This window comes from Paroedura picta, chromosome 3 (assembly GCF_049243985.1).
Source record: "Paroedura picta isolate Pp20150507F chromosome 3, Ppicta_v3.0, whole genome shotgun sequence".
Lineage (NCBI taxonomy): Eukaryota > Metazoa > Chordata > Lepidosauria > Squamata > Gekkonidae > Paroedura > Paroedura picta.
In genome coordinates this window covers 150069426-150091597 of record NC_135371.1, presented here as the reverse complement: position 1 = coordinate 150091597, position 22172 = coordinate 150069426, and the positions used below count along the sequence as shown (strand labels likewise).

The 22172-nt window shown below is 41.6% G+C and overlaps 1 protein-coding gene across 2 annotated transcripts in view; it reads left to right on the top strand.

Annotated features, from left to right (window-relative positions):
• The window catches only part of CA10 (carbonic anhydrase 10), a 426373-nt gene that overhangs the window by 170866 nt on the left and 233335 nt on the right, over positions 1 to 22172 (top strand). For both annotated transcript variants that reach the window (XM_077328676.1, XM_077328677.1), the window contains exon 4: positions 21069 to 21211. In XM_077328676.1, coding sequence (XP_077184791.1) covers positions 21069 to 21211 — 143 coding nt within the window. The remainder of the gene's footprint in view (positions 1 to 21068; positions 21212 to 22172) is intronic.

The window sequence follows — 22172 nt, the reverse complement described above, 5'->3', positions numbered from 1 at the left end:
CTGGGGAGGAGTTAGGACGGATAAAAACTGCCAGTCTGCTCCTGACCACTGAAGGGAGAGGTCAGTAGGGCTGCCAAGGGGGATGAGAACAGAGGCTGCACCAGCCCTTTTCACCTAACTGTCAAGTCCAACTGCAAATTGCCTTAGAACCCTGACAGAGCTGGCAGGAGGCCGCAGAGTGCTCCTGCTCCCCCCTTCAGGCCTGCTGGGAAGGAACCTCTGACAGGCCCTGACTGAGGGAAGGAGGCCTTTCCAAGAGCAACGCAGGGGAGCCTGAGGGCATTCCTTTTGAGGGGGGTCGGGGACTTTCCCCTTCTGCCAAACAGTTGCCTGACAGGGAGGCCACAGAAAAGCCCCTTCTCACTTAAAATACTGCTCTGCCCGGAGGTTAGACACAGCCAAGCCATGTGTCTTTCTTCTTTGCAACTCTCTGCAGGTTTGAGGCCACTGCACAGCATTATTCTGCAGAGGAAACTGGCTCTTTTGTCTCCTGTTTCATCTGCACAACAACCCTGTGCAGTAGGCCTCAACATTCAACCCCATGCCCTTACAGACTGGACAACTCCTCCCCTTCCTCTTCCCACTGCCAAGCTCTAGCGCCCGTTGTATTCTTGGAGACAACGGGCTTTGCCCCTAGTAGTACAATATTTTGGCTGCTGACTCAGCCCAGGAACCTGAGGGAAGGATCGTGAGCCCCCTTTGACTTAAACAATTTAAATGGCACTCAAGGCATTTTGAAAATGCCTTAGGAAATGGAAGGAGGACCTTATAACCAAGGAGGAATATAAACAAATAACCAAGATTTGAAGGGAGAATGCTGGAAAAGCTAAAGCTCACTATGAAGGTGAGCAAGAAATGCTAAAAACAACAAAAAAGGGTTCTTTAGTTATATTCATAGTAAGAAAAAGAATAGGGACATGGTAGGACCATTACGGGGATATAAAAGTGACATTGTAACAGGTGATGAAGAGAGGGATGAACTGCTCAATTCTTGTTTCTCCTCAGTCTTCTCTTGCGAGGGGAATCATGCTCAACATGGCAAAATCATTGCGCTTGATTAGGGATGGGAGTTGTGGCCTAGGGTCATTGTAGGGGTAGTCCATAAATACCTAGTTTCTTTAAACAAAATCAATCCTCTGGGCCAGATGAATTTCATCTTGCATATGTAATTTCTGTCTATTATTTTTGACAATTTTTGGAGAACTGGTGAAGTGAAACCATAAAAAAACCAACTGATGACAGTTAGGACCTTCAAAGGTTGAATGTCTGTATTGATGTTAAAATTATATAACTTTTATTCTGCACAATTAAAATAAAAACAGTGCATTATATGAACCAATAGACCAACACATTTCTGCCTTTATAGGGCCTTCTTCAAAGTTCTGCTTTTAACACACACCAGTTCATTACACATATGAAATATGCATAACAGCCAATAAAAGCTCCAAAGTAAGAACTATAAAGTACCAGAGTCACTTAATTAATGAAGATGTCTATTTATCAGTTATCAGCTCTTTTCCAAAGGCCGCCAACAATGTCAATAGGTTCTCTTATTAGTCCATGTATTGCATTTTAGGGGTGGGCAAATGTTGTCGCCATCTTCAAAAAGGGGGGAAAGGATCTGGGTAACCTGTCAGCATGATGTCTATAGCTGGCAAAATTTTAGAATGAATCATCAAATGGTCGGTCCTTGAGCAGCTAGAGCAGATGGATGTAATTACTAAGAGTCAGCATGGCTTTCTCAAGAACAAGTCATGTCAGACTAACCTTATCTCTTATTGATTTTTAATTTTTTTGAGAAAGTTACTACCTTGCTAGAACAGGGAAATAGGGTTTGATAAGGTTCCACTTCAAATTCTCATTGACAAGTTGGTAAAATGTGGTATGGATCCTATTAATGTTAGGTGGATTGAGATTTAGTTGACAGATCGCACCCAAAGGGTACTTGTAAATGGGTTGTCATCTTCTTGAAGAGGAGTGACAAGTGGAGTGCCTCAGGGATCTGTCCCTGAGGCACTCCACTCAACATATTTATAAATGATTTGGATAAAGGAATAGAGGGCATGCTTATTAATTTGTAAATGACACTCAACTGGGAGGGGTAGCAAACACACCAAAAGACGGAATCAGGAAGATCTTGACAGGCTAGAAATCTGTGCTAAAATGAATCTCAATAGTGATAAATGTAAAATAATTCATTTAGATAAGAAAAATCAAATGCATTACTATAGGATGGGTGAGATTGTCTTGGCAGTAGTACTTGTGAAAAGGATCGGGGGGTCTTATAGACCAGACACTGAACATAAGCCAGCAGTGTCACTCGGTGGCTAAAAAGGCAAACAGGATGCTAGGCTGTATGAAAAGAAATATAGTGTCCTGATCACATGAGTTGATATTACCACTTTACTCTGCTCTGGTAAAACCTCACTTGGAGTACAGTATTTAGTTTTGGGCAGCTCAATTGGAGAAAGATGTAGAGAAACTGGAGTGTGTCTAGAGGAGGGCTGCAAAGCTGGTGAGAGGTTTGGAGACTGTCATATGAGGAAAGGTTGACTTGGTCTGTTTAGCCTAGATAGAAGATGACTAAGAGGTAATATGATAATCATCTTCAAATATTTGAAGGGCTGTCATATAAAAGATGGAGCAGAGTTGTTTTCTGTTGCCCCAGAGGGTCAGACCAGAACCAGTGGGTTGAAATTAATTCCAAATATTTTCCAGCTAAATTCCTGACAGATAGACTCGTTCCTCAGTGGAACAGGCTTCTTCAGGAGGTGGTGAGTTCTCCTTCTCTGGAAATTTTTAAGCAGAATTGCTAATCACCACTATGGAAGAGTAGGTGAATTTCCTCCAGGCCAGGCTGGATTCTGGAGATTTTTGGTGGGAGGATCACTTGGGCATGAAATTGGGGTCAGTGTGAGTGGTCAGGTAGTTGTGTGTTCCTACACTGTGCAGGGTGTTGGACTAGATGACCCTGGAGGTTCTTTCCAACTCTATGGTTCTAAATTTTTTTAAAAAAAGCAAAATATTTTATTTAACATAAGAGTGGAACGATCAGGCGGAATCAGGAATTGAAAATTTCTGAGGTAACTCAATATAGATAACTCTGAGGTAAAATCAGTACATGGACAGTCTTTAATACATTTTAAGACATTTTTAATAAGATTTTCCTAAGCTGTTCACAATTACTGAAATCTTTTACAGAGGCCTTTGTTCCAGTGGTTTTCCAAACCCTCCAGTATTTATGGATTCCCCCCCCCCATTGTCAGAAATCATATCTCGCTTAAGTCAATGCAATTTTTTGTTCCTATTCTTTTGGTACATAAACATTAGACTGTTGGCTTTCAGTGGAATGCTCAGCATTTCTTACACTGCCATCATGAAAACCTTTCCTTCCCTCAGTGTCCTTTGTTCACCACACCAGAGATGGAGACCATACAGATGGTAAAATGAGATGTAGCTAGGAATGTCCTTTTCTCTTATCATCATTTCATTTGTAGGATGACCTCCTCCCTTCCTGAATCTAACATCCTGACAGCTGATTCATGCTTCCCTTAGCCTCTATCCTGGATAACTGTATCATCCTTGAAGAAAGTGTGGAAGCATCAATTTAGACAATAATGGAGCTGCCCATCTTTTAATGATTGAGGAGGAGTAGGAACATAAATCATCAGCTCTAAAACCAGTTAATTGTCTGCCTATTTGCTTCCCAGATGAATTTGGCATACGGGTTCTTTTCTTTAAAGCGTTTTATGAACCCAAGATCTATATGTAAGGGATCACCACTCTTGCCATGAACTCATGTTTCCTTACATCAGTCTAGCAGACTTTGATAATTATCGCCATCCCCCTATGCTAAAATCAGCACACCAGCTGCAAAAACCCATTCCCCTCCTCTGGAATAGTCTTCTGGAGAAGCTGCAGAGATGTCCTTTGACTTCTAAAGAAAAGTATGCACAGCTTTGTTTGTTCCTAAAGCCTCTTTCAAGTAGTGTCATGGTCATTCTGCTGGCTCTTATGGCTGGGGTTGTTTCTTGCTGGCTATTGTGTGCTGATTCATTTCCTACAGATGTTGGGAGCTACTCTTTCAGGAGGCATAGGGTATAACTTTAAAAAAATAAATAAATCCACCCTTTGAGAAGAACTCTGTAAAATAAATATTTCAATAGGCCACTATTGCAAAAAGCTGCAGTAACCTTTGTCTATAAGTACGGGTTACAAGAAGAGATTCCGGATGGCTTGTGGGTTTATTGGGACAGTAGAGGAAAACATAATGGGCTGTTGGGGCTTGTTTTTTGTTTGTTGGTTTATTTTTTTACCTTAAAAATGGTACCTTAAAAATGGAATGCTTGAATAGCCTGACTGGCCCAGTCTTGGCAAAACTTCAGCCATGGTTAGTACTTGAATAGGACCCACCAAGGAAGACTATGATAATTATGCAGAGGAAAGCATAACTGCTCATTTCTTGCCTGTAAAATCGTGTATTCCTAGGGTTGCCTTGAGCCAGTTGAGACTTGCCAGCCCACACACACAAAGCATCTGGTCTTGGGCATTATATCCTTTTGTGACGAGAGATTAATCTAGGTTGAGGAATACTATTAATGGCAAAATTGCATGGCTGAAATCAGCTTGCCGCTGCAAGTGTGGAGGAGCAGATGTGCAAGCTTTTGGTATTCTGTTGCTATTTCAATATCCCATCAGCCCTCAAAGAGATCATTCTTTTTGGTGCCATGCAAAAAACAGTTGCAGGGGATGCAGGCTGGCTCTATGAGAATAAGAACGAATGAAAACACAGTTACTTTCATGAAAATGTGTAAGAAGGAGGGAGGGAGGGAAAGGGGAGCGGAGAAAACCACTATGAACTCAAGAAAGGTCTACACGCTTTCAAATGTGGAGAGAAAAGAGTTAAGTTCCTCCCTGAGACCATAAGGAGGTAGGAGAATCCATCTGCTTGTCACAGTAGCCAACAACATCCTGGGTAGCTTATTCTCTCATCAGTCAAATGATTGTGCTGGTTTTGTCTCTGAAAATTTTAAAATATAACTGAAAAGAAAATAGATCGCAAAGCCATCTGTTTCGTCCTTCACTCTGCCGTGCCTTGCCTGCCGGTTCAGAAATCTCCTTTGCATTTAGAGTTACACTTACATCTGTATAAACACATGACTACTTAAACATCACCAGCCAGAGAAGATGTACCAATCAGCACTACTAAATTCTGGGATCCAGATGCCTACTGCCCCATACTTCTGCTCCCCTCCCCCCCAGTCACCCTAGGGCCTCAGAAAGAAAGAGAACAGTAGGCTTGATCAGAGGCCATATTGGAAGATGGACTGCAGCACCATCATGATTTTAGTCCAGATACCAATCACCTAATTATGATCTGGATTGGTTCTGTCTGTGTGCAGAAAGATTTGCCATGCCTGCCAATACATTATCTCAGGTTGTACAGCTCCTTACGTCGTCCCTCAGCCTACCAGCCTGGACAGGACACCCGCTGCTCTAGCTACCTTGACTTGAATCCTGATTCCTAATTTTGCTGGACAGCTCCTTTGCTTCTCTTCTGCTGTCCCAGTTTTGGCGAGTATGATACTATTTCCCATTGCTGATCGCTCTCTGAGTTTGCAGATAGCCGTAAATTGCGCAGCTTATCCCTTTCAAGCTGAGTAATGCTTGTTCCTAAGACATGACTACTACTGACTGTCTCGTTTGCTTGCCAATATTAATTTCTTATCCGTTTCTTTCTTGCACTGGCAAATTAGTAGAAACAAATAAATAAATAAATAAAAAGCTTGACTATCCAGGAAGGGGAGACAGGCAGTCTACACGTTTCACTGCAATTAATTACAGTTCAAGCTTGGTGGTATATGGAATAATTTTAGCGCAGGAACATGACAGAGGCTGTTCTGCAGCTGTTGCTGTGACAGGTAATAGCTGTGTGCTTTCTGCAGAACATTAACTATGATGCAGCCTAGAGGTGCCAGAGATATGCAAATTGGAAAACAAAGTTACTGGAAACAGATGGCACAGAAGCACTGTAGATGGTGAAGGCCCTTATCCAACATTTCTGTGCACATTGCTGCCAGAGTTTTTGTTGGGCACCTAGTCACATACTCTGAATAGTGGTTATCCGGTGGGTAAGAGAGAAAAGAGGGACGCTCCATGTCAAACAGTGGAGTTCTCATATTCAGACAGGAAATGAGCATGTAGTTCAGCCCAGGAAATAAATAAGCAGGTATCCAGATAGAGATATGCACATGGAATTCTCCTGCATGTGTATATTGCTGACCACTATATAGAGCCCTAACTGAATTGTTGTATACGTTTTGTTGCACATAACAAAGTGAATAATGCACTATATGTAACATTATAGGTGCGGGGAATGCAACTGAACTCCACAGGGTGAATTAGAAATAAAAGAATAGCAGGAAAATATATTTTGGAGTATGAAAATGGAACCTTTCGCAGCCGAATGGAATACCCATTTCAGAAGCAGTACAGCTCAGATGCCAGATCCTCAGGACAAAGAACATAGCAGGGATGTGTTTTGTTTGTAAATGCCTAGCAGCATCTCCTTGTTTTGGGAAATGGAATGCTTCACTGGATGAACCTTGTGCCTCCTTTAGACAGGCAATTACAATATTTTGTACGTCTACGTATATTAAAAAGAGCAGGTTACAAAAATCTTTACCCAGACAGATTTTTCACAATGGTTATATGTAGATTTCTTAATATAACCAAGTTTCACATTTGTATTCATATTATTTTTGTTTGTTGTTATAGTGATGGATCAGTATTTATACTTTGACACAGCAGCTGTGAAGGGCCTATTATGATTAAGATATAAGGGTGCCTTTTATTTTCTGTTGAATTGCTTATGTCTTCATGAAGGCGGCTTTGCACGTTGTCCCCCCAGGCTGCAGAAGTGTGTTAAGTCTAGTTCATGTGTCTAGTTGGGTGGAGACAAGAGCCTCTATACATCTTGGAAGTGTAACAAAAGTAATAATGAATACTATTCAGTGAATTTAGAACTCTGCATATAATAACCAAGAGTAATGAAAACATCTCTGTTAAAAAGTCTCTAAAATGCCACTGCATTTTATTTATTTATTTTACCTTTCTCTCCCTAACTTGCTTTAGGAAAGGAGATCTCCATCACAGATGTCTATCCTATCAGTTTAACAGTTAGAAGCAAGTCCAGAAGCAACTTAGGGACCAGCAAGGGTTTTGAGGTATAAGCTTTGGAGACTCAAAGTTCTCTTCCTCAGACACAAATCCAAATGGAGATCTCAGAGTCCTTTTAGTTTAGACAGAAGGTGGGAAATGTGGCGTAAAGCAGTTTTTCTCAACTTTTTTACTACTGAGAAAATTCTGAAACATTCTTCAGGCTTCAGAAAATCCCCAAAGTAGCCAGATTATGGTTGGGAAGCATAGCTGGGTTCATGCCCATCCATAGCTCCTCCTCCTTCCACCCCTCCAGACACATCATTGGCCATTTTTGGTGGGGAGGGAAGTGGGCCAACATGACCATATATGGTCATATCACCCCATAAATGTTTAACAAATTTAAAAAATATTTAAAATTCATTAACTCCCACCCATTCAGGAAACTCTTCCAGGGCTGTCAAGTATCCCTGGTGTAAAGGTTGCTTGTATAGGATGTAGAGATACCTTGCATATTGTAATCAGCATGATTAGAGCAGAGGGGAAATGACTGGGGGCAAAAAAATTAGCATCTGTAGTGCAATATGAATCCTGTGTCCCTCTTCAGCCCTGAGCTCCAGTACTCTGAACAAGTTAATAAACCAAAGTTCAGCAATGTTGTGTTGTACTTTCCCCTTGGATTTTCTTTATTGAGAACCATCACTGTTAGAAGTGGAATGATCTGGTAGAGTAAAATGTTATCCTACTGTGTTTTTATTTTTTTTAATGTTACATTCTTTAATGTTGGATTTATGTCCATAATTTTTTTCATTGCTGACATTTGATGGCATTATAAGGTTGGAAGATAAACAAGTGAATGAACCTAAAATGGTATAACAGGTGTTGCTAAGTCCACGTATTGTTAGGAATGTACCCTGGGGGGAAATCAGTATTTTTTAGATTCGGGATATCCTGATTCAGTACAATTTGAATCAGTTTGGTAAATTGATTTGAGTTTGGCTGATTGAAGAACCTCAGACTGATTCAGCCAAACTCCGGACAACTGTCTCTGGGGATCTCTGGCAGGTATCCCCCTCTCTGCAGAGAAAGCGGGGGGGGGCATTTAAAGAGTCACCAAAGAGCTGGCTCTGGGGGGGAGGGCATTTAAAAGGTGTGCTCTCCTCTCCCTTCCCAGAGGGCAAGCTCTGGGCAGCCCAGGAAGGATCTGAGGGAGGCATTTAAAGGGCACACCGGTCAGCTGCTCATTGAGAGCCACTGTTTAGTGCACACCCCCTCCACTTTCATTTAAAGTTTAAACCAGGGGTAGGCAAACTGCGGCCCTCCAGATGTTCATGGACGACAATTCCCAGGAGCCCCCTGCCAGCGTTCGCTGGCAGGGGCTCCTGGGAATTGTAGTCCATGGACATCTGGAGGGCCGCAGTTTGACTACCTCTGGTTTAAACTGTCCGAATCACTGGATGGCAGGCCCAGTTTCTGGAAGTTTCTGGGTGTGAGGAGACTAACTGAGAAGATGGAGTATCAAGGCACCAATGAAGCCCCAAGAACAGAGGTGGCTGGGAGGCATACCTCTCAGATCCAGAGAAAAGCAATGTTGAGGCCAGTCACCAGAGAGAGCCAGCCTGCAGCAGCAGGAAGCATGCCAAGTGAGAAGAGATGTGGGCCCCAGCCCCAAGGTTTGCATACCAAGAAGGGTGGGCTCAGCCCATAGCCAGGACACAGCTGGAACAGGGGTGGAGCCAGACAGCAACAGAGATGGAAGAGAACTTGGGAGGAAGGATGGGATTGAGGTGGTAAGATCCAGGATTACTTGGGAGGCAGGAGGAAGATGGAGAAAGGAAGGAACCACACAATATTAAAGTAAGTTCCAAATACTGTTTAGGAATGATCATTAGGAATGATAGGAATGAGTGCTGGTGAGAAGGAGAAGCTTGGGGGCAGAGAACCCCCTCCCCTCTGCTATATAATGCCTGTGGAGCATCCTAACTAGAACATGACACAACAGCAGAAGGTGTCATTACTCAAGGCGTGCAGAGTATGCATGACAAGTTCCAACAAAAGATCTTTGAAACGTGGCATCTACTTGGAAGCAGCTGTTTTGTTCTTGGCTTGAAACCTGCTATAGTCCCACTAGTAGACAGGAATAAAGAAGGAAAGATTAAAGTTCAGTGCTGAGACTAATTTATGCACAGGGATATATAAGTGCATACCCATAAAATGTAGCCCTTTGAGGCATGGATATAATTAAAACAACCCACATGGTTTCACTGTCCAGGAAGATTTTGAAAGCTGCAGTCATTTATCCAAATGAAGATCTTCTCCATCATCTGCTATGTCATCTGAGGCACCTTCTATCAATTCTAGTGCAGTGTGAGCTGGTACACCATGCTTTGTTTTCTTGTAGCCTCCAGGCAGTATTATTTGTATGTCTTGTCCTGATACAGCCATTCTGTGAGGTGGCCTCTAATTTTGGGAGGATTAAGTCACATGTCTTTTTAAGATGAATATGACTTCCAGTGATGAAAGGAAACTATAGAGGGGTTGTCAAGTGATAAGGAAGCAGAGCAGGAGCTGAGGAATAGATTTTCTGAAACAAAACACTGGGATCCCCTCGTACTGATGGGAGACCAGGGATGGAAAGCCAATGGCCACATTCCTACCAGAACCAGAGAAGAAATCTCAAAGAGGGGACACCTAACTGAAATAACTTCTCAAGACAGCAAAGAGTTGGCGCCTTGTATGGGCAGACTGATCAACTCAGCCTGCACTTGAGTGATCTGTTACTCAGGCAGAAAAGCCAGGCTGGAGTCAGTAACTTTATAAGGTAAGATGGAACCCTAATGGCTACTTGTCCCATTTAATCACTGCTGAGCTGAGGGATGTGGCACCACGCTAACTGTTTTCAGCCCAACTGAGATCAAGCCACAAGTTTCCTCTACTTGCAACAATGATACAGGCATTAAGACTCCTAAATGCTAGCATCCGTGGGCCCATAAGTGGTGCACTGGGGCGAAAGCTTATGGTAATTGCCTGAACAGTAGTGTATGACCAGTTCTTCATACATTCTTCACGTACTTATGACAAAGAGGTAAGCTGTAAAGCAGCACGGAGAGACAACTGAAATGTGACTGATAGCAGTGAACAGCTAGATCACCATAGGGACCAATAAGATTTGGTGGTTAGGATAAGGTTTGAAGAGTCAAAGCTTGCTTCATCAGATAGCAGTGAGAAATCAACAGCAGCATATGGTATTATATCAATAGTAGACAGGCCAGGGAAGAAAAAGCAGAAGATTAGGCTGGGACAAATGCTGAGGGAAGGAGAAGATAAGCACGTTGGTAGAGGAACAGAAAACAGAAGGACAGTTGAAATGGAGAGATCCCTCTTCTGTCTGGAGTATATACCATCAAAAATAAAAAGATTTGCTTCTTCTTTGAGGATTTTCCTTTGACATACCCTTCAGCTGGTGCGCTGGGGACATGTCTTTTAATTTTTTCTTGCTTTTCTCTCATGGGAGACAAGGATTGTTAGTTTTATTAAGTACTTCTGTGTATTTTAACTGTGGTTGGGGTTTATTGTAGAGAATTTTAATTCATAATCCGCCATGAGCTGGCTTGCCAAGAGTAGCAAGGTCATTTATGACAAAATGGTGAATTAAATCCAGGTTCTCCTCAGTTTGCCTTGGTGACTTTCATTGGAAGGATTTTTAACCCTTTTACCTTGCCTCAATTTCTCTGTTTGAAATTAAGCTGCCAATTTTGTTATTAGGATTTTATATATAGGTTTCAAGCAGCAAAACTGAGTAGAGATAGAAGGGTTAAACTTTCTTTCCTGCACAATCCTGATACACATATTCTCAGCCTAACTTACCTCAGAGACTTGTCAAGATAAATTGGAAAAGAATCATGTAAGGCAGAGGTCTCCAACCCCCGGTCTGCGGCCCGGTACCGGGGCGTTAAGGCCATGGTACCGGGCCGCCAGCAGCCGCGCCTGCCTTCCCCTCCCCCCGCAGTGAGAGGGGGAAGAGGCAGGCGCAGCCGCTGGCACGCCAGCAACGCAAACGCGCATGCGCGGAGCCGCCACGCATGTGTGTTTGCGCCCCCAGCTGGCGAAAACGTGCACATGTGGCTGTTCTGCGCATGCGCGTTAGTGCCACCTAGTGGCAAAAACGCGCATGCGCGGCAATTGCGCATGTGCGTTTGCGTGCAGCTGCTGTGGCCGGGCCACCGGCTCTCTCCCACCCTCGGAGGCGGTCCCCGACTACAAGAAGGTTGGGGACCGCTGATGTAAGGTGCTTTGGGTCCCCATTGGGAATAAAAGTGGGGTATAAATGAAGTAAGTCAATATTAAGACAGCACAAGTCTGCAATTTGCATGTTATGGATGAAATACCGTTGCACCATGTCTTTGAGGACCTAATCTGACACATTAACCATTATGCTATCTAGTTTCCATGACTTAACATGTCCTGAATTTATACTTTCCGGGGCTAAAGGAGTTGTTTGAATTGACTCTAAAGGAACCCGCATTTTAGGAACAACAGGTTGCTCAGTTCATTTACACCATTGATTATTTGCACATATTTAATCTTGAAAATTGAGACCAGCCATAATATTAAAGCCAATCAGGTTATATTTGCAAAGCAGTTCTTCTTAGCTTATATAATTACTGGGCCCTAAGATACAATCTCAAGCTACTTTATTGAAATTGGGAATTGAAACCAGGAGGAAAAAGAGCTCTATGTACATCATTAAAGCAATCCATTGCATGCTTCCACCTACTCAACTTGAAGAAAATCATAATGCTAATACCCTGCATAACCACATGACCTTCTCAGCTTTTATATAAAAGCTAAATGTAAAGGCATAATAGCTTTGAGAAACATAAATCATAGTCACTGAAAGACATGACAAAATGTGGGATAGTAGTCAAAGATGTAACCTGTCATGGCTGAATGACACTCCTAATTTGTGGGTAGTAGTAGACCCTATCATGGCAATTTTTTTTTTAAATGAGAAATTGATTATGGGAATGTGAAATACTGGATTAAAGTCCCCATTCAGTTAGCTCATATTCACATTTCCTGCCATGAATCAGAGTGTTACATTGGACTAATAGAAGACTCTCTAATCTCTTCCATGAAACAAGATGTTTCAGGGATGGTGATAGATATCTGAAGATAGTTGGACAATGGTTATCTGTGAATCAGTCTTCATTTCTTTCATTTTTCTTTTTCTCCCCACATTCCTTTTTGCTCCACTGATGGTGGGCGGCATAAAAGGCGTGCAAAACAGCAAGCAAAATTTAAATAAATGGGAAATGAACAGAAAAAATATGATTGAAAAAGAAACCATTTTGTTTCCCCATATTTTGTACTAAAAGAAACGTCTTGTCCAGAGTACACGTTGCACATCAAAATAATCACATGCTATGGCACCCCCATTTCCTTAAAAATAGCTTTCAGTGATCAACACATCAACTCTAGTACCACTTTCTTTTCTGAATCCAGCTTGAACATCTGACATTTCTCATTCCATATATGATAATAGTATTTTCATAAGATTTCGAGCATCACTTTACTTGCAGGTAATCTATTTGATTTCTGTATTCATCTTCTATTGACGTCCACCTATACAATGATCTGTTTGGTTGCCTGAAAGGTGTTTACAATGAACAAATTGTTGTCTTCACAGAATTCTTGGAGTCACTCTCCTGCTGCATTTCATGCTTCCAGCTTAAATCATCCAACAGGAGTTGATTGTGTTTTTCTTCCTAGTTTTGCATTCCAGTCACCTTTGATTTTGCGCACATCTTGCTTAGGTGTGTGATCAATCTACCTGAGTATCTGGAGAGAGGGTAGGAAATAATAATTGCAAAAATAAATAAAATAAAATGTCTTCCTGGACACTTGCATAAACACTTTCAATTTCTTCCTCAACTGTATCTGTAGTTGGGACATAAATTTGAATGATGGTTTAATGGATAGGCTTTCCTGAAGTGTTTTAGCCCCTGACTTCCTGTGGCTGTATCTCACCTGTTAGATCAACATATTTGGGGATCTCTGAGATAATAACTTTATAAAAATTCCACTGGACTTATGCTTGAGGCCAAGGTCAATACTCTGAAACATCTGAATGGCCCCCCTGCCCTCTCCACCCCCACCATCTTATGTCAGAGTGGTTAAAGTCAGTTAAACTACCCCCAGGTCCTTAGTGATGGAGAATGTTTGCTTTAATGGCCAGAGTTTTAAATGAAAAAGGGTTTATATTTTTGTATGGAATTTTAAACTGTTGTTAGCCACTCTGAGACTGCTGCTTTTTTTTTGGGGGGGGTATAAAATATATATATATATATATATATATATATATATATATATATATATATATATATATGTCTACAGTATAAGAGGCCATCCCCCCCTGCAGCGTTTCTATAAAACTTTCCCATTTTTCAAACTGAGAGTTTCCAAATAGAGAAATTTCTGTTGTACATTTGGAATGAGTGAAATGCTTTCTAATACAAGGTCTTTCCAAAACAAGGTCTTGAAGAGGGCATGGTTTCATAGGAGTTTTCTTCCCCTATTTCATATTTCATAGGATAGGTTCAGGTAGGTCGCCATGAAAGATGCACCTGGACTCAAACTTTGTTCTGATATTTCATAGGAAGTTATTTTCAGTGCTCCTAAAATGTTCCCAGTTTTTTCCATTGGTAAAATTGAAAGCGACCTCAGAGTTTTTCATGATATTTATTTAGGATATATTTTTTAAAAAAACCTTGAAATGAATCATTTTGCTCTTTCAAAAAGAAAAATATCTAATACAAGTGATTTTTGTCTTTGTTTCTCCTAATTTTCCAACTTTTGCATTGGAAAATTTGGGGGGAAATGGATTAAAGGGGGGAAAAGGAGGGAACTGTTTTTCCCTGAACATCCCCCTTCCTCGGGCCCTCAATTCTCTAATTATCTTAAGTTGCCATCTTTTATTACAATTACTTCATAGGTATCCTGTAGGATAGGCTCCAAATATTGGTTTCTTCAGTATGAAAATTACCACTTCTTGGTTAACTAAAGTTCCCTACCCCCTTTGTCACATTTCAGCCTCTGCTATGCATTGTAAATCAATTTGTTTCATTAATGGCACTCATTGTTTAATTGGCTTGCAAAGCCCACTCCTGTCTATTATCGAGAAGTGTGTTTGTTTGTGCTAAATACAAATTGGATACGTGCTGTTCAGATCTCTCTAAGAAATCGTTAATCCCTCAGATTGCAGTAATGACAAAGTAGAACAAAATGGATTTTGGCAAAAGTTTGTTGGTAAATGTGACAGATTGCTTTGCTTCTTGTCTCCTCTCATTGCAGTTCAGTACACCAGGGGGGGGGGGAAGGCTTCTGTTTTAAAAGCATGTGTAGGTGAGTGCCAATAATCATGGCATGGGGACACCAAGGCTTATAAAACCTTTTAGTGCTGTGGAACATTTGCTTGTACAAGATGAGTCTAAAAGACCAAGAGTTTTATAAGAATGCTACATGGTAAGAGCGTGCTACCAGATGCTTAACAGTGGAAGGTGGCAGTTTATGAAGTCTGCGTATATAAAAATGTCACATAAAAGCTAAAAGGAAGAGTGGGCCATTACAAATGGAGAAGGAAAAAAGTGAACAGATTGTCATCCTAAAATGGGTACCTAGACTCACAATGTGATTCTTTTTATTTGTTTGTTTTTTAAAAAATTAAGTTATCTTGTAGTATAAACAGAAGTTTATCTTAGCCTTCATGCTGGAACTCCATCCAATGGTGCATTAAGAGGGATGCTGGGAGATCTGGAACCATCTGAACTTAGAATCTGCTTCCAGAGAGAGTGTCAGGACTCAAAAATGGAGGGGAGCAGATTCTAAGCACCAGAACCCTCCTCCGTTTTGTATGGACAGCAACTTCTCACCCACCACTCTCATACTTCTGTTGGGGTTACTTCAAACATGCTTTCTCAGGCCTGACATCCCCACCCCTTGTGCTAAAAGCACACAAGACTTTTAAGCTTGTCTTGGACAATATGGCTACCATGCAGCCATGCTCTGCCACTGGCCCACCCAACTCTGTTTTCATGTCTGACCATGCCATTGGAGAAACAGTTGACAGCAGATTCTCCTTAGCCACTCAGTCAAACTCAAAGACCTGGTTTACACTTGTGATGGGATAAAGTGGCAATTAGATAACAGAGTGCTAAGGGATGATAGAATGGAGAGCACGCTTTCAGCCTTTGGGAAGATATTGCCGGTTGGAGAGTTCCTCTATATAATTCAGGAGAAGTGATTAACACTTGCAGTATGAAGTATCAGATTTTGTAGAGGCTCTGCATGCATTGGGATGGCCAGAGTGTACAGAAAATATAAAGGGAACAACATTATCTGTTATGTTATGTACTGTGAATGCACCATAAATAGGGTAAACAGTCTTTGAGATGTCTAAAGCTTTGAGGGCCTGAAAAGGCCCTCTTTAACTTCCTTTCCAGATGTGGTAAATCCCCAGTTGTTCAGAGATGGTGGGGTGAAGCTTCCCACTCTAGCATTGTGTAGTGGTTATGAGCATGGACTTCTAATCTGGCATGGTGGGTTTCATTCCCTGCTCTTCCCCCACATGCAGCCAGCTGGGTGACCTTGGGCTCCCCACAGCACTGATAAAGCTGTTCTGACTATGGTTGTGTACGGCGGCATCTGAATCGGCCATTCCAGGCTGACGCAGCCAGCACCACGGGGGGGAGAGGGGAGGCGGGGACGGTGCTGTGTAACTCAGCATACTCTGCGCCTGCATGTGTGCGCCGAGTTATGCACCAGCGCCCACGCCTCCCCTCCTCCTCCACGCTGCCAGCTGCATCGGCCTGGAATGACAGATTTGGTGATTGTAAGCTGCATTGGGACTCCTTCGGGTAGAGAAAAGTGGCATATAAGAACCAACTCTTCTTCTACTCCCAAAATTTAAAACATACCGCCAGCCTAAAGAGTATTCCTCCAACTTTAGGGGAAGAATCTCCTAAGTTGGAGGAAGTCTCCTTCAACTGGAGAAAGATTACTTGGTTGGATACACCCCAGTAGAGACAGTAGAAATGAACTGGGAAGGGTGAAATATGCTTGGATCCTGGGGGTTCTGCCTGCTGTCAGTTACAGCACGGAGGTATAATGTTAGAAAGTCTAGCACAGAGCACCATCGACTGGAAACTGCTCATAAATGTGGCAAATTTTTGTACTTTAATTACGCTGCCTGGAACTCAGCATTCTTGAAAGATCTTGCTTTCTGTCTTCACTTTTTCCTCTTTGTTGTATTAACAGGGATCAGATATGTATCCTTTGTTTTGGAGGAAAAACCGTACAAAATAACAAATTTGCTGTTCTTTAATCTTACTAGCAAATACATTTCTCCAGTGTTTGAAGAGAGACTGAAATACTAAAGGTCTGTTTCACTCACCCCTTTGATGCTGCATATCCCATTTGGAGCTGTTGGTACTAATGTGTTTTGTATTAGCATAATACCACACCAAAGGGTTTACCTCTATCACCCACACCTTGAAGTGCACTGAATGGAATTTTCTAATTTAAATAAAGTGGTATTGATTCAGCTAAAAAAAGTTGTAACTACCTTATTGAAACCAGTGGAATAAGTTAGCTGTGCCTAACTTCAGTTATGACTTAGGTCTGGTCTACAAGTACAGTAGAATGAGGGTGTCAACTGGGGATTGAGAAATCCCTGGCAATTTGGGGTTGGAGCCTAGAGGGGCGGGGCTTGGGCTGGGGAAACCTGAGTGGTTATAGTGCCATGCCGTCCAATTTTCAGAGCAGCCATTTTTTCCCCAAGGAACACCTGAGTGTTCAAAGTTATCCAAGTATTCCAGCGGGGTTTATTGGATCTGATATGAAACCAAAGTTGCAGCAGCATACCATATTTTTATGGGGATATGTTTTCCTTTGGGCATGTACGGTTTAAAACCTAATATTCCACAACTCCTGTTTGATTGTAGCATTTATCTCAGTTGTGTGTTTCTCGCTCACTTAAACCATCTTGCGCCTGTCAGTTTACCTCATTATCTTTAAGCTATCAATTCAGGCTTGGGTGACTTTATACCCAGACCCAAATTGTATCCCCTCAGACTTTTCAAAAAAATTGCTGGCGACCCAATCAAAGGGGTGGGGAAACAGGAAATTATGACAATGAAATTGGGTTGTTCCTTTCAACCTAGCCTACCTTGGTGGTTGGTTTAAGAATAACATAGAAGTGAAGAGAGCAGTACGCCTGAGTTCTAGGGAGAAAGGAGAGGATGAAAAAATGATAAATATTTTCAAAAAAGTTTTATCTTATGGAGAATATCCTTATTATTCTCAGTATCATGTCACAGTTTATGATGGCTGCTGTCTAATGAAATGGCACTGGCTATAATTCCATCTATGGGGTAGTATCAGGTACAGAATAAAGAGCAGAAATACCATGGTGTGTGTCAAAAGTAGGGGATTTTGTGCTTTGCATCCTGACAGCTTCTGTAACTCTCTGTAAAAGCGTATGTTGTCTGTGTACTGTAGACATATGAAAGAAGAGAATATGTGGCCAAGAGATGTGGCACTCTAGAACATTTTGAACACAGAGGCCATAACTTAGCCTTATGATGCGTTGTTTTGCCTTACCCTAGAGGATTTTTTTTTCTCTTCTGTGTCAGAAGCAGAGAAGACAGCAATTCAAGCCACATCTTGCATTTGAAAAATATAGTGATCAACTTTAATACCAGATGGCAGAATACAGCACATTTATTTATTTAAGAACACATATCCCACCTGCTGAACAAATCAGCCAGCAAGGCAGATACACCATAAATCAATAGAACAATAAAATCTAACAATGTGAAAAAGATTTTCCCCAAACACAATTATACTGGCAACAGTAAGTAAATGTGCTTAAAATAATCCTAAAACAGCTGTCAAATCAATTAATAATAATATATATATAACACCCAAACCAGCAGATGAAAGAATTAAATAATGAAAACTCTATACAATCTAAGCAAATGCCGTATAAATCCATAAAGGTGAATGAAAAAAGCCATTCAGAGCAAAACCGTTTTCAGAAACTGCCAGGAATGATGGGTGTGTGGCTAATTTCCTGGGACAGGGAGTTCAGTGGGGCAATGGTGGAAAAGCGACAGTCTCTTTCATCTCTCTCCTTGAAAATACACAGTTGGCTTGAGATGACGCTCCTGAGTCCTGTGCAGATTCAATCACACACCAAAGAGCCTTTTGCTGAGGTGGCAACTCTTTCCTATGCAACACTTTAAAAAAAAAAATTGCACAGCCAATCAAATCTCAGTTAGCCAGTCATAAGCCTAGTTGGACAAAAGCCCCACCTGGCCCCTCCCACTTTTTGAAAACATTTGCTTGGTGCCGGGAAATGTGTTGGTGGGAGCCACATTGCGGACTCCTGCCTTAGTCATTCTAGCACTCTTAATTGGGTCTAGAAATAAGCAGGCAATCAAGAGCAGCTGACAAAGCACAAGAGTGTAGTGATTGCTGGTTACCAGTCAGAATCGTTGCTGGCCTCATTTTGGATCATTTGAAACTTCTCAATCCACTCAAGGCAGCTGCTCATAGAATTCATTGAATAATTTGGCATAATTGTTAGCAAGGCATGTGTGACTGTGGCCCAATCAGATTGTCCCGAGAACAGAGGAGGATGGTGAAATAGTTTAAGCTAGTGGTAAAGTGGACTTGATCTACTGTTGGGACTCCAATGGGGTATAATGCTGTAAAATTCACCTTCCAAAGTAGCCATTTGCTCCAGGTGAACGGATCTCTATCATCTGGAGATCAGTTGTAATAGCAGAGGATCTCCAGGTATCATCTGGGGATAGGCAACCCAACTGAAAGTGTGACTGGCTCAGTGAACTTTATGGTTCAGTGAAATTTCACACCCTGGTCTCCCACATCCTGAGTCCAGCACTCAAACCAATCCCATCCACTGGCTCATCAGTTTAAGCCAGATCTATAAGCAATTTTTTTGTGCTGAGTGATTCCAGTGGTCCTTCAGACTCAGGTCTAGACAAATTAAGGTCTGTGAAGACAAATGAATCTTGCTTGTCATGTATGATGGTTGAATAAATTGTGCTATTGCTCTTGGCTACACAATGCAAAAACAGAGCAGTGAGGTTGTAGGGTATCTGGAAGAGTTGTCTGTCCTAATTTTAAAATATAGATCTGGCCTTTTTTATATGGTTAGGCCAGAGACCAACACAATGAAAAACAATCTCAATATGAATAACATGTTAAACTTGCAACGTAACTAGTATAACTGGAGTTGGTGGGAGTTGAATGTGGACATTATCACCATACATTTAAAAAAAATAGTGTTCCATCAAGAGGTTTAATAAATACATTTTCAGATGGGCTTCAGGGTACTTTTAAACAGGCATAGAGACAAAGAGAGGTTATGGTATTGCCCCCTCCCGCCCAGTATTTAGTACCAGTGTCACATCCATCCACATCCACATCTTAGCACAGCCTGCGGCTCTGCGGGCGCCGCGGACTAAATAAAGCCGTAAGGGCTTAGTGGGAGGAGTTAGGGCGGGCTCTGTCCGGGATGAGGAAGGGTGCTGATTGGCCCCTTCCTCCGGACAGACTACGCCTGCCGATTGGCCCGGCCGATTCCCACCCTGCCAAGTTGCTCCCCTTCCGGTGGCCTGATGCGTCGGGAGGCGCAAAGCGCCTCTGACACGTCAGGCCGCCGGCAAGGCTGTGCGTGACTGCCGGGGGCTCCCTTGCCTAGCGCCCACTGTATTTTCATTACAGTGGGCTTGATTACTAGTCTATTATATTTCTGTTGCTTCAGCAAGCTCAGTGGCAATTTCTGTGCCTTTTCTGCTGCATCTCACATTGAGAAGACCAGGAAGTCAGTACAAGAGAAAGGAAGTGAAGCTGGAAATTACCTTTTCAGGTATTATCTGCACAAACAGAAGAACTGCACAGATGAATTTATCTGTGAGAAAGGTGTTTCAGATCAGACAACTTACTGAACTAGAAAAATCAGCACAATCTCCATTCCATTTATCCCCTCATTTGAAGGCTCTCTTTGGATTTAATGTTGAGTGATTATTGTCTCTCAGACTAGTTGGACCAAAAATGTTCTAAAATTACTGTGCTTATCCTAAAACTTTTCATTTTAAAGTTAATGTATGTATTGGGGTATTTTGTGACTGAAGTATTCGCTTAACACCCATGGTGGTTCATGTGAGCAGAAATGCAGATGTTTGCAAACCTATAACTAAGGACATTCACCATTGTATGCCCAGTAATTTATTGCTGTAAATTGTTAAGCTTTAGTCTATAGAACAGCCTGTAAACCAGTTGCTACATGTGCAGATTCCTGTGTAAGAGCATTTAGTATACTGGGAGTATGCTCTCAATGGATACCTATGCTTCTTAGTTCTGCTACAGTCTCCCAGAGATTTCTGGATATATGGTAACTATATGAACCAGGCTATAAGTATTGCTTTCATTGATTTTTAATTGAACAAATACATCTTCTTTAAGATGTGCATTACTTTTTTACTGTTCACACATATTTTTAAGAAATGCAATGTTATATTGCATTATCCCAGAGCATTTCTTGATTCAGCTTTCAGGCCATAGTCTCTGTGATGAATACACAAATGGAAAATGGAAGACTGGACCGAATTCCTGTAATATTCATACAAGCAAATAGCTATGGATTTAATGCAGCCTTTCAAGAGAATCTGTTTTGCTGTTCTGTCTCTACATTAACTGATCTTCTGTGTCCTCAGAGACTGTCTAAATGACCTAAAATAAAAATTGACAGATTGCATGATGTCTTCCCCCCCTTTCCCATAAATCCTTCTTGAAATTGTTTCTTCTTTCTCTTTTGGTTGCAGTTCCTTCCTTTTGGGGCTTGGTGAATTCAGCCTGGAATCTTTGCTCTGTTGGGAAACGGCAATCACCTGTCAATATAGAAACCAGCCATATGATTTTCGACCCTTTCCTTACTCCCCTCCGCATCAACACAGGGGGTAGAAAGGTAAGATGCCTGAGACGGCTTTGGTTTTCAAAATAACGCACACTGAACATCCGGTCCTTTTCATGGTTCTGAGGCTCAAAGGGCAATTCTCCCCTTTGCCTTAGCAAAAGAAAACATGCAGTGCCATAAAGTTCTTAATCACATGCCGTTCTTAAATTCCTAACAGCATGCCGTGACATACTATATGTATTACTCTTAGCAGATGAGAACTGTTCTTAATCATTCTGAAGGAATGGACTGATCTGGATGTTTTAAAGTTTTAACAGCATGAGCTTGTAAAAGAGTATCTTGTTCCCTGCATTCCCCCCCCTCAAAAGTTGTCAGATGTTTAATGATTTAAGAACAAGGCTCAACTACAACATTCCTCATCCTCCAAACTGTGGGTCTGTTCCTAGGTACAAAGTTACCCTCCCTCCTTGGACAATGCTTTGGGGTAGGGTAGGCTGCAAACAGACTATGTACGAACTCTGTGACACTTCTTTTCTTGGGCATGGTGTTGAGAAAGTAAGTAATGCAGCATGGAAAGAGAGAAGACATATATGTGGTTCCTAGGGACATGTTGAGTCTTACCCTACACTGTGCTGTTGTGGTTTCATTGTCCAACTTTGTAGTACTGCATGGGAAGAGTGGGAATATACGCCTAGATTGAGCAGGTAATTTAGCAAACAAATTTGGGCTTCATAATACTGTTTAGTCAAATTGAGGAAACCATTTCACTTACAGATCTAGGATCATTCAGTAAGGAAGAAGATAACATGGTATCAAATGAGAAGCAAGGAGCATTGTGGCTGAAAATTTTAAAAAATACTAAAGGATTCATTTTAGGCTTGAAGGAATATATTTTACACCTCAAAAACTTGCCTTTTCAATCAGGAATTTTTCTGTGAGTGGTTATTTGTAACAGCCATATACAAAAACAATATCTAATATCTAATAAGTGTTAATTTGCATCTTTGGAATT